Source organism: Hoplias malabaricus, chromosome 9, assembly GCF_029633855.1.
Source record: "Hoplias malabaricus isolate fHopMal1 chromosome 9, fHopMal1.hap1, whole genome shotgun sequence".
NCBI classification, from domain to species: domain Eukaryota; kingdom Metazoa; phylum Chordata; class Actinopteri; order Characiformes; family Erythrinidae; genus Hoplias; species Hoplias malabaricus.
In genome coordinates, this window is record NC_089808.1 from 6860102 (window position 1) to 6875632 (window position 15531).

General features: G+C 39.6%; 1 protein-coding gene across 1 annotated transcript in view; it reads left to right on the top strand.

Moving 5' to 3' along the window:
* The window catches only part of LOC136707274 (immunoglobulin superfamily member 1-like), a 75596-nt gene that overhangs the window by 44915 nt on the left and 15150 nt on the right, over positions 1-15531 (top strand). The window contains exons 16-19 of the mRNA XM_066681254.1: positions 5395-5694; positions 8000-8290; positions 9082-9372; positions 12589-12882. Coding sequence (XP_066537351.1) covers positions 5395-5694; positions 8000-8290; positions 9082-9372; positions 12589-12882 — 1176 coding nt within the window. The remainder of the gene's footprint in view (positions 1-5394; positions 5695-7999; positions 8291-9081; positions 9373-12588; positions 12883-15531) is intronic.

Sequence of the window (15531 nt, forward strand, 5' to 3'; positions counted from 1 at the left end):
CCAGTTAATGTGTGTAACATCCCAAGACAACAAGATCTGGATGACTGGCCACACTTGAAGCATGTTTATTTGCCAGAAATTGAGGCACAAGTGGAGCTTTTGATTGGCATGAACATGCCCAGAGCGTTGGAACCTCTGGAGGTCGTCCAGAGTGTAGATGATGGACCTTTTGCCATTAAGACTGTGCTTGGTTGGACGGTAAACGGGCCACTTGGCAGGGAGTGCTGTGGAAGGCCAGGATGTTCGTCAACAGTCACCGCCAACAGAATTTCTGCTGTTACGCTTGACAAGTTATGGAAACAGCAGTTTAAGATGGACTTCCCTGAGAGCAGCCAGGATGAGCAGCTGGGACTATCAAGGGAAGATGCCAAGTTCTTGAAGTTGGTTAGTGAGACCACGATTCTGAGTGATGGGCACTACAGTATTGCCCTGCCTCTGAAGGACAGAGATATGAGAATGCCTGACAACCGTGCGATTGTGGAACAACGCACCTTAAGTTTGAAGAGAAGGTTCATCAGAGATAAAGACTTTCACGAGGTTTACACCGCTTTCATGGAAGATCTTATATCCAGGGGGTACGCGCAAAGAGTGCCAATCGAAGACTTGGAGTGCAGTGAGGGTAAGGTTTGGTATGTTCCCCATCATGGGGTTTACCATCCTTTTAAAGGGAAACTCCGGGTTGTCTTCGACTGTGCAGCATCATTTCAAGGTGTTTCTCTTAATGCACAACTTCTGAGTGGTCCTGACTTGACGAATGCATTGGTTGGTGTGTTGACTAGGTTTAGGAAGGAGCCAGTTGTGTTGATGTCTGATATTGAAGCCATGTTTCACCAAGTGCGTGTGCCAGAGGAAGATGCTGACCTTTTGAGATTTCTCTGGTGGCCTGGTGGCGATTTCAGTCAGAGCATGCAAGAATATAGGATGGGTGTTCATTTGTTATTTTCACAGCCAAGAAGATTCTTCAAGATCTGTGCCAGAAGGGGATAGGATGGGACGACGTTATACCACTCGCAGTTTCCCAAGAATGGAAAGACTGGGTGGGAGAGTTGCATCTGTTGGACAACATTAGCATCAGAAGATGTTTAAAACCTCCTGACTTTGGAGAGGTGACCACTGCTCAGTTACATCACTTTGCAGATGCAAGTGAGAAGGGGTATGGTGCTGTTACTTACCTGCTCCTGCGTAACAGTTGCTCACGCACCCACAGTTCCTTTATAATGGGGAAGTCCAGGGTGGCACCCCTAAAACTAGTAACGATTCCTCGTATGGAATTGACGGCAGCTGTGGTGGCAGCTCGTATGGATATACTGTGGAGGAGGGAGCTAAGGCTATCTCTCTTAGATTCAGTGTTTTGGACAGATAGTACCTCGGTGTTGAAATATATTAATAATGAGACATCTAGGTTTCGTGTTTTTGTAGCGAACCGAGTGTCCGAGATTTTAAAGGTTTCCAGGGCCTCCCAGTGGAGATATGTGAACACAACACACAACCCGGCAGACCTTGTTTCCAGAGGTATGAGGGCAGAGCCCTTTTTAATTAACACTGAATGGATATCTGGTCCTGCATTTCTTATGCAGCCAGAGAAAGAATGGCCTGTAAACCCAGAGAACATGCAGGAACTTCCACATGAAGATCCTGAAGTCAAAGTGTCTGCCGCTATTAATGTTTTGCAAGCAGATGATGATGGTGGCCCATTGACTGATTTAATTAGTCGTACCTCTTCTTGGATACGCCTTGTCAGGGTGATGGGTTGGATCCTGAGGTTTAAGACATTGTTTTTGCATTATGGAAAGGACAAGGCACGTTTTCAGCCTTTATCGGATGCAGCTCAGCGTAAGGATGCTCATCGCAAGGTGGAGTTCCGTAACGACTTTCTCTCATTGGAAGAGATTAAGGATGCTGAGATGCAAATAATAAAGTTCTGTCAGTGGAAAAGGTATGCTGAAGAAATCTCCTGCCTCCAAAGGGGAGAGAGCGTGAAACGAAGCAGCCACATCTATAAACTGAATCCTGTTTTAGAGGATGGTGTGCTCAGAGTTGGCGGACGTCTTAGTAGGGCTGTTATGTCAGAAAATTCCAAACATCCTGCCATAATCGCTAAGGATCTTCATATTTCTAATCTCATTTTACAGCATATCCATAAAGAGGTGGGTCATAATGGTAGGAACCATATTCTCTCAAGGCTGCATCAGAAATATTGGATTCCTGGTGCGGGCACCTTGATAAGAAGCATCATGTCAAGGTGTGTGGTCTGCAGACGGCTTCATGGATCCTTAGGCCAGCAGCAAATGGCTGACTTGCCTGAAAGTAGAGTGACCCCTGAGAAACCTCCCTTTAGCTTTGTTGGAGTGGATTATTTTGGCCCATTTGAAATAAAGCGTGGGAGAAGTATTGTGAAGCGTTATGGAGCCATCTTTACGTGTTTGGCGATTAGAGCTGTACATATTGAGGTTGCCTCATCTCTTGATACTGACTCTTTTATTAACGCTTTACGCCGTTTCATTGCGAGACGAGGCCAGGTTCAAGAACTGCATTCCGACAATGGTACCAACTTTGTGGGGGCAGAGCATGAGCTGAGACAAGCTATGGAAGAGTGGAATCAGGAAAGGATTGCTGATGCATTGGCTTTGAAGGGGGTTAAATGGAATTTTAACCCTCCAACTGGATCGCATCATGGAGGAGCATGGGAGCGGTTGATTCGCTCCATCAGAAAGGTTCTCAACTCCACCTTGCAGACACAGTATTTGGATGAGGAGGACCTTCAAACTGTTCTGTGTGAAGTGGAGTCAATCCTGAATAGTAGGCCCATTACACAGGAATCCAATGATCCAAATGATTTGGAAGCTTTAACACCAAATCACCTCCTCCTTCTCAAGTCTAATCCATGCTTACCACCTGGTCTGTTCCAGAAAAATGATCTTTATGCACGTAAGAGATGGAGACAGGTCCAATACATATCTGACCTCTTCTGGAAAAGATGGGTTAAAGAATATTTACCACAACTTCAACAGCGCCAGAAATGGGCACAGAATAAACGCAACTTTACTCCTGGAGATGTGGTTCTCATAGTGGATGACTCTGCCCCTCGTGGTTCCTGGATAATTGGCAGAGTCACGGCAGTTGCACCAGACAAGAAAGGATTTGTACGTCAGGTCTGGGTTAAGACCTCAACCAGCCTTGTACGTAGACCGATCACGAAGCTATGCCTTCTTCAGGAGGCTTCTGACCTATGACACATATTGGAACCAACTTGATAGGACTACAATATGACTTGATGTTGACAACACTACAGATATATGTCACAAACTGACTTGATATTTAGGCTAAGTGCTGGTAACCTCTGGCCTATGACTGACTGACAAGAAGAAGAAGAAAAGAAATAACTTGGATGGATTTTTAAGTGCATTGTATTATTATTATTATTATTATGATTCTCTTCCTTTTCATTGAGAATCTGTGATGTAACGTGTTTTTTGTGTGTTTGATTGTGGTGTTAGATGTATAATTATTACTGCGTGGTAATGTAATAATTAGGGGCCGGAATGTTGAGGACAGGCATAGGCTTGGGTTTTTTTTTGGGTTTGTGTGCACCTAAGGGATGACGTGCGCTAACTGGATCACGTGGTGTTGGTGGCGGTAATGGTCTGTAATATCACCTGTTCACTCGTTAGATGAGGGGAAGTGAGTGGGTGATGGGGGAAGCCTACTTTTTGCTGACCGTCCAAAACGCTGTAACCTTGGCCGATGTAAATATTTTTTGCCTGTGAACTGATTGAATTGGATTTTATACCGTTGTCGATCGTGGATTTCTGTGGACCGATTCATTGATACTTTAATGCTTGAACGTTGAAGATTTGATAAAATAAAGCAACATCAACTGAAGCTTGGACTGGTGTTTGAACAGCAGAACGCGTCGGGCATTCGTTTCCCCTATTCAGCTGCTCGGCGACTCTGAAGTCTATTGAAGTCGCCAAACACAGACAAAAAAGGGGCTGAAATGTGTCTGAGCAACATCTCACACAGTCACGCAGAAACTGTGATTTTATTTTTAATAGTTGGTGTGAAATCGGGCTGACATTTAAGCAAGATTTTACCTACGCATACACCCATAAAACACTGCAGAAAGAGAGTGAATTGGTGGCATCTTGTGGTGAATTAGAGAACTGCAAGTAAACGCATTTAAAAAGTCAACAAATCATTATTGGCTGGATATTACTGCACATTATTAGACGCCTAAAGAGCTGTAACTGCACAAAATCACAGGTCTATAAATAGATGAGAGGCTGATGAATTTTCGTCATAATGCCTTTTTTGGCATTACTAGAAGACTTAGAGAAGACGACACTTGTTTTAAGAGATCATGATAGTTTTTTGCTAACGATGATGACTGGTTAATGTGCTGATTAAAAACTCTTTATTGATGCAGTCATATGCTGCCACTCAAACTAGTGTTTGTAGGCAATGCCAGTACTGAGGCCACCAAACAACACAAAGTGGATATGTGACCACAACAAGAGGATAAAGTGCATAGGCAGGGCTCTATATAACTGATTTATTACTTTTATTATGAGTATGATTGTGTAAAATTTGTTTGTACTTAAGAACACTGAGACTACACTGAAATAAATTATTTTTATGTCAAATATATCTACCTCCAAAGATAAACTTTGAATAACATGTACTCATTCTCCAATGTTATATATGAATGTACAGGGGTTGGACAATGAAAGTGAAACACCTGGTTTTAGACCACAATAATTTATTAGTGTGGTGTAGGACCTCCTTTTGCGGCCAATACAGCGTCAGTTCGTCTTGGGAATGACATATACAAGTCCTGCACAGTGGTCAGAGGGATTTTAAGCCATTCTTCTTGCAGGATAGTGGCCAGGTCTCTACGTGATGCTGGTGGAGGAAAACGTTTCCTGACTCGCTCCTCCAAAACACCCCAAAGTGGCTCAATAATATTTAGATCTGGTGACTGTGCAGGCCATGGGAGATGTTCTACTTCACTTTCATGTTCATCAAACCAGTCTTTCACCAGTCTTGCTGTGTGTATTGGTGCATTGTCTTCAGTGATGTGTAGAGACTGTATGAATGTAAAACTGCAGTGTACTGGATCTCATACACTGTATCTGTTCATTTATTCTGTTAAACACTGTTTCAGTAGTGAATTAAAGCATGAATGCAGAGGCTGTTATTTTTCCCCAAAAATTATTTTTTGCCCAGAAACTGTGGCTTGTATTAACTCTACTGAGATAAACAGTGGATTATAGGAGAGACTGTGATCGTCTCTTCAGTGTTCATTAACCTCAGTGTCACAGTAATGTAGATTTTTCATTTGTGTTATTCATTAATGGAGCTGTCTCTAAATCCTCTGTTATCTTCTTCCTGTAGCTCCACCCACTCCTTCACTGACTGTAAAACCAGACGGAGATGTGTTCAGGGGAGACACAGTCACTCTGAAGTGTGAGATTAAGAGTGATCTTAGATGGACATATCAGTGGGAGAAGTGGAAGAAGTGGAATACACGGGGTTCGTGGAGTGAAGTGCCTCAGTCTTGGCCTTACACTGTAAACACAGACACTCTCACTATAAGATCTGTCACAGACGGAGGTCAGTACCGATGCAGAGGGTGGAATTATGGCAGACGGATATGGTCACAGGGCAGTAACACCTTTACTCTCACTGTGAAGGGTGAGTCCTTTAATGGTTGTTTTTTAATGCATTTTCATGTTTACGGCAGCAGTACAGAGTTCTGTCTGTAAATGGTTCCATTCAAAATCTGAAGAATATAAGGGATTTCCTTTAGAGCGACACCTTCAGTGTTTGTTTCTATAATAATAATAATAATAATAAACCCCAGAACAAATACTTTGCTATTTCTATGAACATCCCATAATACTTTATATTTAGTTCTGACTGATCAATGGTAAACACTGCAGTTTCAGGAAGAACAACTATTGTAAATCATATATAATTATGAAGTATTAAATAAACAAGAAACACTGCATTAATTAAAGTATTGTATTATCATTGAATAAGGAACTTTTCCTAATAGCTTTATTAGCTGGAATAACCATGTTTACGTACATATAAAATAATGTATATAAACTAATAAATACAGCATATTAATATAAATAAACCCCAATTCCAGAAAAGTTGGGACACTTTCTAACAATAAAGAGAGTTTAAAGGCGCTTTCCCAAAGGCTTCATCTGTATATATATATATATATAACATTCCAATGTTCAAGGAGCTGAACCTGTACGGGAATAACATGGGATCTGTTGGTCTCAGTGCTCATAGTTGACTTTAAACTGTTGCACAAATACAGCAGAATAGATCTGGACTGTTATCTAGATAGAATGGATCTCAATAGAGCAGCAACCAACCAGCGAATCATCAGATGTGGCCTTGAGGTCAGTGAAGAGGTTCAATTCCTGGGACCGTCAAGGAAAAATACATTCATGGCTGAAGTGGCCTTGAGCAAGGCATCTAACACCCAAACTGTTCCCCGGGCGCCGAGGTGGTTGGTGGCCCTCTGATCCAGTAGTGATCTAGTAGATCCCCTAGTGTGTGTAAAGAATTGCTCACTAGTGTGTGTTTTGTGTGTTTACTGCCACGGATGTGTCAAATGCAGAGAAGCAATTTCCCTAAGGATTAAATGTGTTTCCTCTTCTGCTTAATAAACCTGTATCTAAAGACTCTAAAGATGCTAAGGTTCTCTCTCCAGGGGCCTCATTTATAAAGGATGTGTACAGACAAAAATGGGTCTGAAATGTGTCTGAGCAACATCTCACACAGTGATTTTATTTTTAATAGTTGGTGTGAAAACGGGCTGACATTTAAGCAAGATTTTACCTACGCATACACCCATAAAACACTGCAGAAAGAGAGCGAATTGGTGGCATCTTGTGGTGAATTAGAGAACTGCAAGTAAACGCATTTAAAAAGTCAACAAATCATTATTGGCTGGATATTACTGCACATTATTAGACGCCTAAACAGCTGTAACTGCACAAAATCACAGGTCTATAAATAGATGAGAGGCTGATGAATTTTCGTCATAATGCCTTTTTTAGCATTACTAGAAGACTTAGAGAAGACGACACTTGTTTTAAGAGATCATGATAGTTTTTTGCTAACGATGATGACTGGTTAATGTACTGATTAAAAACTCTTTATTGATGCAGTCATATGCTGCCACTCAAACTAGTGTTTGTAGGCAATGCCAGTACTGAGGCCACCAAACAACACAAAGTGGATATGTGACCACAACAAGAGGATAAAGTGCATAGGCAGGGCTCTATATAACTGAGTTATTACTTTTATTATGAGTATGATTGTGTAAAATTTGTTTGTACTTAAGAACACTGAGACTACACTGAAATAAATTATTTTTATGTCAAATATATCTACCTCCAAAGATAAACTTTGAATAACATGTACTCATTCTCCAATGTTATATATGAATGTACAGGGGTTGGACAATGAAAGTGAAACACCTGGTTTTAGACCACAATAATTTATTAGTGTGGTGTAGGACCTCCTTTTGCGGCCAATACAGCGTCAGTTCGTCTTGGGAATGACATACACAAGTCCTGCACAGTGGTCAGAGGGATTTGAAGCCATTCTTCTTGCAGGACAGTGGCCAGGTCTCTACGTGATGCTGGTGGAGGAAAACGTTTCCTGACTCACTCCTTCAAAACACCCCAAAGTGTAAAACTGCAGTGTACTGGATCTCATACACTGTATCTGTTCATTTATTCTGTTAAACACTGTTTCAGTAGTGAATTAAAGCATGAATACAGAGGCTGTTATTTTTCGCCCAGAAACTGTGGCTTGTATTAACTCTACTGAGATAAACAGTGGATTATAGGAGAGACTGTGATCATCTCTTCAGTGTTCATTAACCTCAGTGTCACAGTAATGTAGATTTTCCTTTGTGTTATTCATTAAAGGAGCTGTTTTTAAATCCTCTGTTATCTTCTTCCTGTAGCTCCACCCACTCCTTCACTGACTGTAGAACCAGAGGGAGATGTGTTCAGGGGAGACACAGTCACTCTAAAGTGTGAGATTAAGAGTGATCTTAGATGGACATATGTGTGGAAGAAGTGGAATACACGGGGTTCGTGGAGTGAAGTGCCTGAGTCTTGGCCTTACACTGTAAACACAGACACTCTCACTATAAGATCTGTCACAGACGGAGGTCAGTACCGATGCAGAGGGTGGAATTCTGACAGACAGATATGGTCACAGAACAGTAACACCTTTACTCTCACTGTGAAGGGTGAGTCCTTTAATGATTGTTTTTTTAATGCATTTTCATGTTTACGGCAGCAGTACAGAGTTCTGTCTGTAAATGGTTCCATTCAAAATCTGAAGAATATAAGGGATTTCCTTTAGAGTGACACCTTCAGTGTTTGTTTCTATAATAATAATAATAATAATAAACCCCAGAACAAATACTTTGCTATTTCTATGAATATCCCATAATACTTTACATTTAGGGCTGACTGATCAATGGTAAACACTGCAGTTTCAGGAAGAACAACTATTGTAAATCATATATAATTATGAAGTATTAAATAAACAAAAAACACTGCATTAATTAAAGTATTGTATTATCATTGAATAAGGAACATTTCCTAATAGCTTTATTAGCTGGGATTACTATGTTTACGTACATATAAAATAATGTATATAAACTAATAAATACAGCATATTAATATAAATAAACCCCAATTTCAGAAAAGTTGGGACATGATCTAACAATAAAGAGAGTTTAAAGGCGCTTTCCCAAAGGCTTCATTTTTAAAAGTGATGATGGATCATGATTCACCACAAAACACTGAGAGAAATTTCAATCAGTTCAAAGGTTTCTCAGCACAACACCGTAAAGAATGTAGGTCTTTCACCATCTACTGTTTATAAAATCTAGTGAATCATAAATTCATACTTATTTACTTACTGCAGGAGCGACTGTGATCATCTCTTCAAAGTTCATTTAACTCAGTGTCACAGTAATACAGTTTTTTATATGGAGTTGTCTCTAAATATTCTGTTATCTTCTTCCTGTAGCTCTACCCTCTCCTACACTGACTGTAAAACCAGAGGGAGATGTGTTCAGGGGACAGTCAGTCACTCTGACCTGTGAGATTAAGGTTCTTAATGGATGGATGTATGAGTGGGAGAAGAAGGTTAAAGGCAGTAAAGGGACTTCTGTGTCTCAGTCTGAGTTTTACAATATATACAGAGACACTCACACCATCAGACAAGATGATGTCAAAGATGGAGATCAGTACCGGTGCAGAGGGTCGAATACTGGCAGAGGACTATCATCACCCTACAGTGAACCTGTTACTGTGAAGGGTGAGTGCTTTAACATAAACATTCCACCAGATTAAAGAATGCAGGACACTTTATTAGAATGTGTGTATTTTAGTGATTACCAGTGGTTCTCAACATTGGGAGGACATGTACATTACTTTATAATTACCTTACCATTATTAAACCACACCCATGCATTTTCATATAAGGAAGGACTGAGGAATTTAATTTAATCATTTTGCTTTTCTCTAAAGATGTTAGATTAGTAGAAATTTATATTTCACTGAATGAAGTGTATTCAGGAAGAACAACTATTTTAAATCATATATAATTATGAAGTATTAAATAAACAAGAAACACTGCATTAATTAAAGTATTGTATTATCATAGAATAAGGAACTTTTCTTAATAGCTTTACTAGCTGGAATAACCATGTTTACGTACATATAAAATAATGTATATAAACTAATAAATACAGCATATTAATATAAATAAACCCCAATTCCAGAAAAGTTGGGACACTTTGTAACAATAAAGAGAGTTTAAAGGCGCTTTCCCAAAGGCTTCATCTTTAAAAGTGATGATGGATCATGATTCACCACAAAACACTGAGAGAAATTTCAATCAGTTCAAAGGTTTCTCAGCACAACACCGTAAAGAATGTAGGTCTTTCACCATCTAATGTTTATAAAATCTAGTGAAAATATTCAGTGAATCAGCAGAAATCTTTGATGATTCAACACCAAGAGCATAAACTGCTGCTGAATAAGTGTGAATACCGAACACAGACGGTATTGTTTCAGTAATTATTGTGTTAATGTGAAGGACACAGCCACAAAGACTTGGGAGCACTTTGGGAAATCACTGTCACTGAGTCCATGTTTCAGCTTGTTTTGGGTAAAATCAGACTTCAGGTTCATGCCAAACATGAAAAGACAACACCCAGACCGTTACCAATCAGCAGTTAATAAACAGCGTCTGTGAGTAATAGTGTATATTACTGCAATGTTTTTACTGTAAATGTATGTCAGTTCTTTATAGTGTAATGGATCAGTACCATCTACTAAAGGTTTATTAAGCAATAATGAGAATTATTATTACCGGTGCCTGCTGCATGTGTGATCTGTAGATATGTGAAGGCACCGTAGATTCAGAGGATTATATTTATATTTTGGACAGACATCAGTGTTATGGAGGCACTATGTGTAGACATAGAGAGTGTGTGCTCAACCTGCAGTAAAGATCTGTCTCCTCCTGAAAACATATGCATTATGAAAAGAATGAGACAGTGATGTCCACAGACTGTTGAGCAGCTCAAGGCTTGAATGGGCAGTAATTCATGATTCAGGGATTCAGTTCATGGTTTGGGGAAGTGTTCCTGAGCTCATAAAGTGATTTCCACTACAGAATTCATTCATTCATTCATTGTCTGTAAGCACTTATCCGGGTTCAGGGTCGCGGTGGGTCCAGAGCCTACCCGGAATCACTGGGCGCAAGGCAGGAACACACCCTAGAGGGGGCGCCAGTCCTTCATGCACACACACCAGTTTACTCACACACTCACCCCTATGGAGACATATGAGTCGCCAGTCCACCTATCAAGTGTGTTTTTGGGCTGTGGGACGAAATCGGAGCACCTGGGGGAAACCCAAGCAGACACATGGAGAACACACCAAACTGCTCACAACCCCAGGACCCTGGAACTAAGAGTGACACTTCCTGTTGCGCCACTGTGCCGCTCTTAACAACATAATTAATAACTATTAATAATCAGATTTTAAGCCATTTATAAACCTTTATAAGTGTGGTCTTATTCTAAAGTGGTACACTGTGTTGGTCCGTTGCACTAGTTTTTCTTGCTCTCTTTCTCTGCTCATGGCAGAGTCATCTAGAGTTGTTTTAGAAAATGGAGAGAACTTCAAACATTGAAAAGCAGAGCTTAGAGCTGCATATCACCACAATCATAAATGTTTGGAGAATTCAAGCTTGATAATACACTGCAAATATAAGCACTTGACAAATAGGTGGATGTTTGTGTGACATGAGGTACACTTAGTTGTATGTTTTAAATGGATATACTGGGAAATAAGAAGTGTTTCAAAACAAGCTTTGTTTTTCCAATAAGACTCTTAATGGAGCCATTTAAGGTGGAGCTTAATGCTTGAATATGAAAATTGTTAAAGGCTTGTAAACACATGGAAAATATGGCATCTCTTTCAATTTTTGCCTTTTACTTAAGTAAATAGATATTTAGTGATATGGCACATTCTTTTTACCCATTACAGTCCTAAGTTCGTAAACTCTTAAATCTTCTTGATTGTTCATATATGTTGAGTTTTCCTCAAACTGGCAACCTGGTTGAGCTTCACCTTTGGGGAGAGGGAGAAGACTATAGAGAGAGATTAGTCTCAAAATATTGGACAAATGTGTAAATATTAATGCACAAATTAAACACTAGTCACAAATATGTTTCACTATTCGCAAAAAAACTCATCCCAATCTGTGTTTTCAATTTGTACAAATACAGTTTAATTCATAAATACATGTGTTTAGTCTTCATAGATATATAATTGTATGCAAAAATATCCATTTGTTTAAATTTAAATTGCATATATTTCTAAAGTCAAGTCTCAAATTTAAAATGTATTTATAGCTGAGGCTACAGCACATTTGTGGATGAGGCTGCATTTGTAAAGTCTCAAAATCCAAAAACCCACAGGAGCAAATGAACAAAAAATATGTCACAGAAAACAGACGAGTGACTTCACAAATGCAGATTCAACACTTTATAAATTTATTTCAAATTTGAGACTGTGACTTTACAAATATATGCAATAAATTTAAAACAAAGTATTTATTTTCACATGAAATACTATCTATGAAGTCAAAAACATGTATTTATGAATTGCTCCTTTAAGGTATACATTTTTAATTATGAGGATCAGCTCTTAAATATCTAATGAAAATGGCATCAATCAATCAATGTGTTAATTATTTAACTCGGTTTGTTCAGTTGTTCATTGATTATCAGGTGATCATCTCTTCAGTGTAAAATTAATTTAATATAGTCTCCTCCTTTCTGTAGAGCCACTAGTTTACCTAATTATCCATTAATCACTCTATGACTATCATTTATTAATATGTTATTTAAGATAAATGGGTGTATTTAAGAGAGATTGTCTAATCTTCAGTAAACATTTCTGATGTGTGTTTTCATCAATGGAAGTGACTCTAAATACTCTGTTCTTCTTCCTGCAGCTCTACCCTCTGCTACACTGACTGTACAACCACAGGGGGCTGTGTTCACTGGAGAGTCAGTCACTCTGATGTGTAAGATTGCCGGTTTTAATGGATGGACTTATCACTTTGAGAAGCAGAATAAACAGAGTGAATGGACAACAGTGTCTCAGTCTGTGAAGCACCCTGTAAACAGTATCACTTTCACTATCAGAGAAGACACTCCAGGTTTTGTTCATTTCAGATGTAGAGGACAGAGACAAGAAAGACCAAAATCATCTCAGAACAGTGATACTCTTACACTTACTGTAAAAGGTGAGTGCATTATCATTCCTTTAAGTGTTTTCATATAAACACTGAGCAGCACTGTGTTGCTGCCGGTAGTGGCACTGCCACACAACTCTGTGGTGGTGGGTTCAATACCCATCTCGGGTCACAGTCTGTGAGGAGTTTGGTGTGTTTTCCTGTGTATGCGTGGGTTTTCTCCTACAGTCCAAAAACATTTGTTGGTAGGTGAATTGTCTGTGTGCTCATAGATGTGAGAGTGTGATGCCCTGTGATGGACCGGTGCTATGTTTAGGATGTTTCCCTTACTTATGCCCTACACTTCTGTGTAGGCTTTGGGCCCGACTTGTCCTAGAAAAACATGAAGCAGTTACTGGAAATAAATGATTGAATGCTAACAGTGGCATTACATTTTGCAAGTTGTAAACAAGTGCACTAATTTATGTTGTGTGTTCTGATTGAAAAAGCAATTTCACCTAATAGCTTAACCAACTGGAAATACCTTAAAGGGGCATATTACGCCCATTTTCAACAAGGGAATACAGTTCTGGGATCTCAATAAAACATCTGTTGACAGCAGTGTTCTCCCCGTCTAAACAGCCCTCTTTAGAATGTCTGGCTTTAGATCCTTTTGTTTTTAAGTAACACTGTAAGAATTGGCTTTTTTGGAATCTGCAGTCAACAAGGTGTAATAGTACTGGGACAACACATCCGAGGGTTCTTGGTTACGATACTCAGGTAAATATATGCTCAAATCTTCTTGCAGTTGACTGTAAACGTTTTTCATGATGCTCATCACACACTTATCTGGTTAGTCGGTAACCGTAGACTCCTGAACCAAAGCATCACAAATGATGGTCTCACAATGATCAGAAAATTCATAATTTTTTCCTTTTATCTCGCTGTGACGGGTGATCAGTTTCACACCCAGGACACTATTTCTCATCCTGGTCATTAACACAAATGTTCTTCTCCAGGTCCTTTTAAAAAATGACATGACATATTCCTTTCTTCTTTTTTTTTAAAGAAGTTTTTTTTAAAGAACTTTGTTCTCTTTTTCAAACTCCACACACCCTCAAAACCTGGAGAGCTTCTCATCCCATACTGATGGTCTCTCTCACTTAGCGAAGGTGATAAAGGGGGACCGTTTGTTATCTTCATTCTTCATTCATTCATTATCTGTAACCGCTTATCCAGTTCAGGGTCGGGGTGGGTCCAGAGCCTACCTGGAATCATTGGGTGCAAGGTGGGAATACACCCTGGAGGGGCACCAGTCCTTCATAGGGCAAGACACACACTCACACATGGACACTTTTGAGTCGCCAATCCACCTACCAACTTGTGTTTTTGGACTGTGGGAGGAAACCGGAGCACCTGGAGGAAACCCACGTGAACATGGAGAGAACACACCACACTCCTCACAGACAGTCACCCGGAGCAGGAATTGAACCCACAACCTCCAGGCCCCTGGAGCTGTGTGACTGTGACACTACCTGCTGCACCACCGTGCCGCCCCATCTTCATTCTTGTCAGTTGTAAAGACTCATAGCTTGGTGTAGGAACAACCTTCACACACACACCTTGCTAGCTGGTGACAAAGAGAGATACATTTTAAACGGTTTGAATGGGTCAGTACATGTTTTTACTCGGGTATGTTCAACCTGATATAAAATTCAAAATGATTTTTCACATAAAAATATATATATACTGAGACAGGGCATGTCGTATATGTCCAAAAGAATCCTATTGATCATGTTCTCATATTCCTTTTTCTGTATGAGCGAAAAAGTAAAGTTATTAATCCTCTTTATTCTCAAAGCTTTTCTCACATAAGACCCGGGCTGTACGTGTCATCAGTTGGCGTTTTTAGGTGTGTTCATGATCAGTGAAATCAGTCAGAGATATTCGTTGTGGGTTTTAACTTTCAGACTTATTATTCCACCCTCCTTCACAGTCACCAAGACACTCAAGTTGTGTTTAGTGGATCTCACATATTGTGTCTGAACGATCATGGAATGCATTTCACCCTCAGGCTTTTTTTCAGGATGTTTGTGGATGATATGTTTTTAATAAACATATCCTTGTTTATTAGACAATATAGTTACGAAAACGATTCTTCATTTTACTTAAAATCACCAGCCTACATTTTCTCTCACATTCCTTAATCTGACATCATTTGAACAACCTATCAGGGTTTAGGTAAATGTTTCTTTTATATTTCATTCACTTTGTTCTCTGTGATCACAGGAGGCCAGTATATCAGTATGTTGCTGTAGACGAATATCTTCTGCACATCTGATATTTCTTAAACAGTGGATTGTAGGGCCTTTATGCAAAGCAGTATATTGTGATGATGCAGGTTATTCACAATTTTCTCTTGGTACTTCTCCACAGTAAAATCACCACCGGTTAATTCCATAATTAATTTCTTTAGGAAATTAATTCCAAGTGAATTCCTAAACTAAACAGGCCAGGTTACATCATTTGATTGTGTCAGCTAATTACATCATCTGATGATGCCATATGAGAAAAAAATCCAAGAATTTTTCCGGTCATCAGTTACTTTGACAGAAAATGGTACCGTGCACTACTCACATGAATTTACTCATAATGTCCGCTGGCGTAAATTGCACCCAGCATTCTATGGGCTGCTACATGAGGCAAGGGCCTGAAAACCTG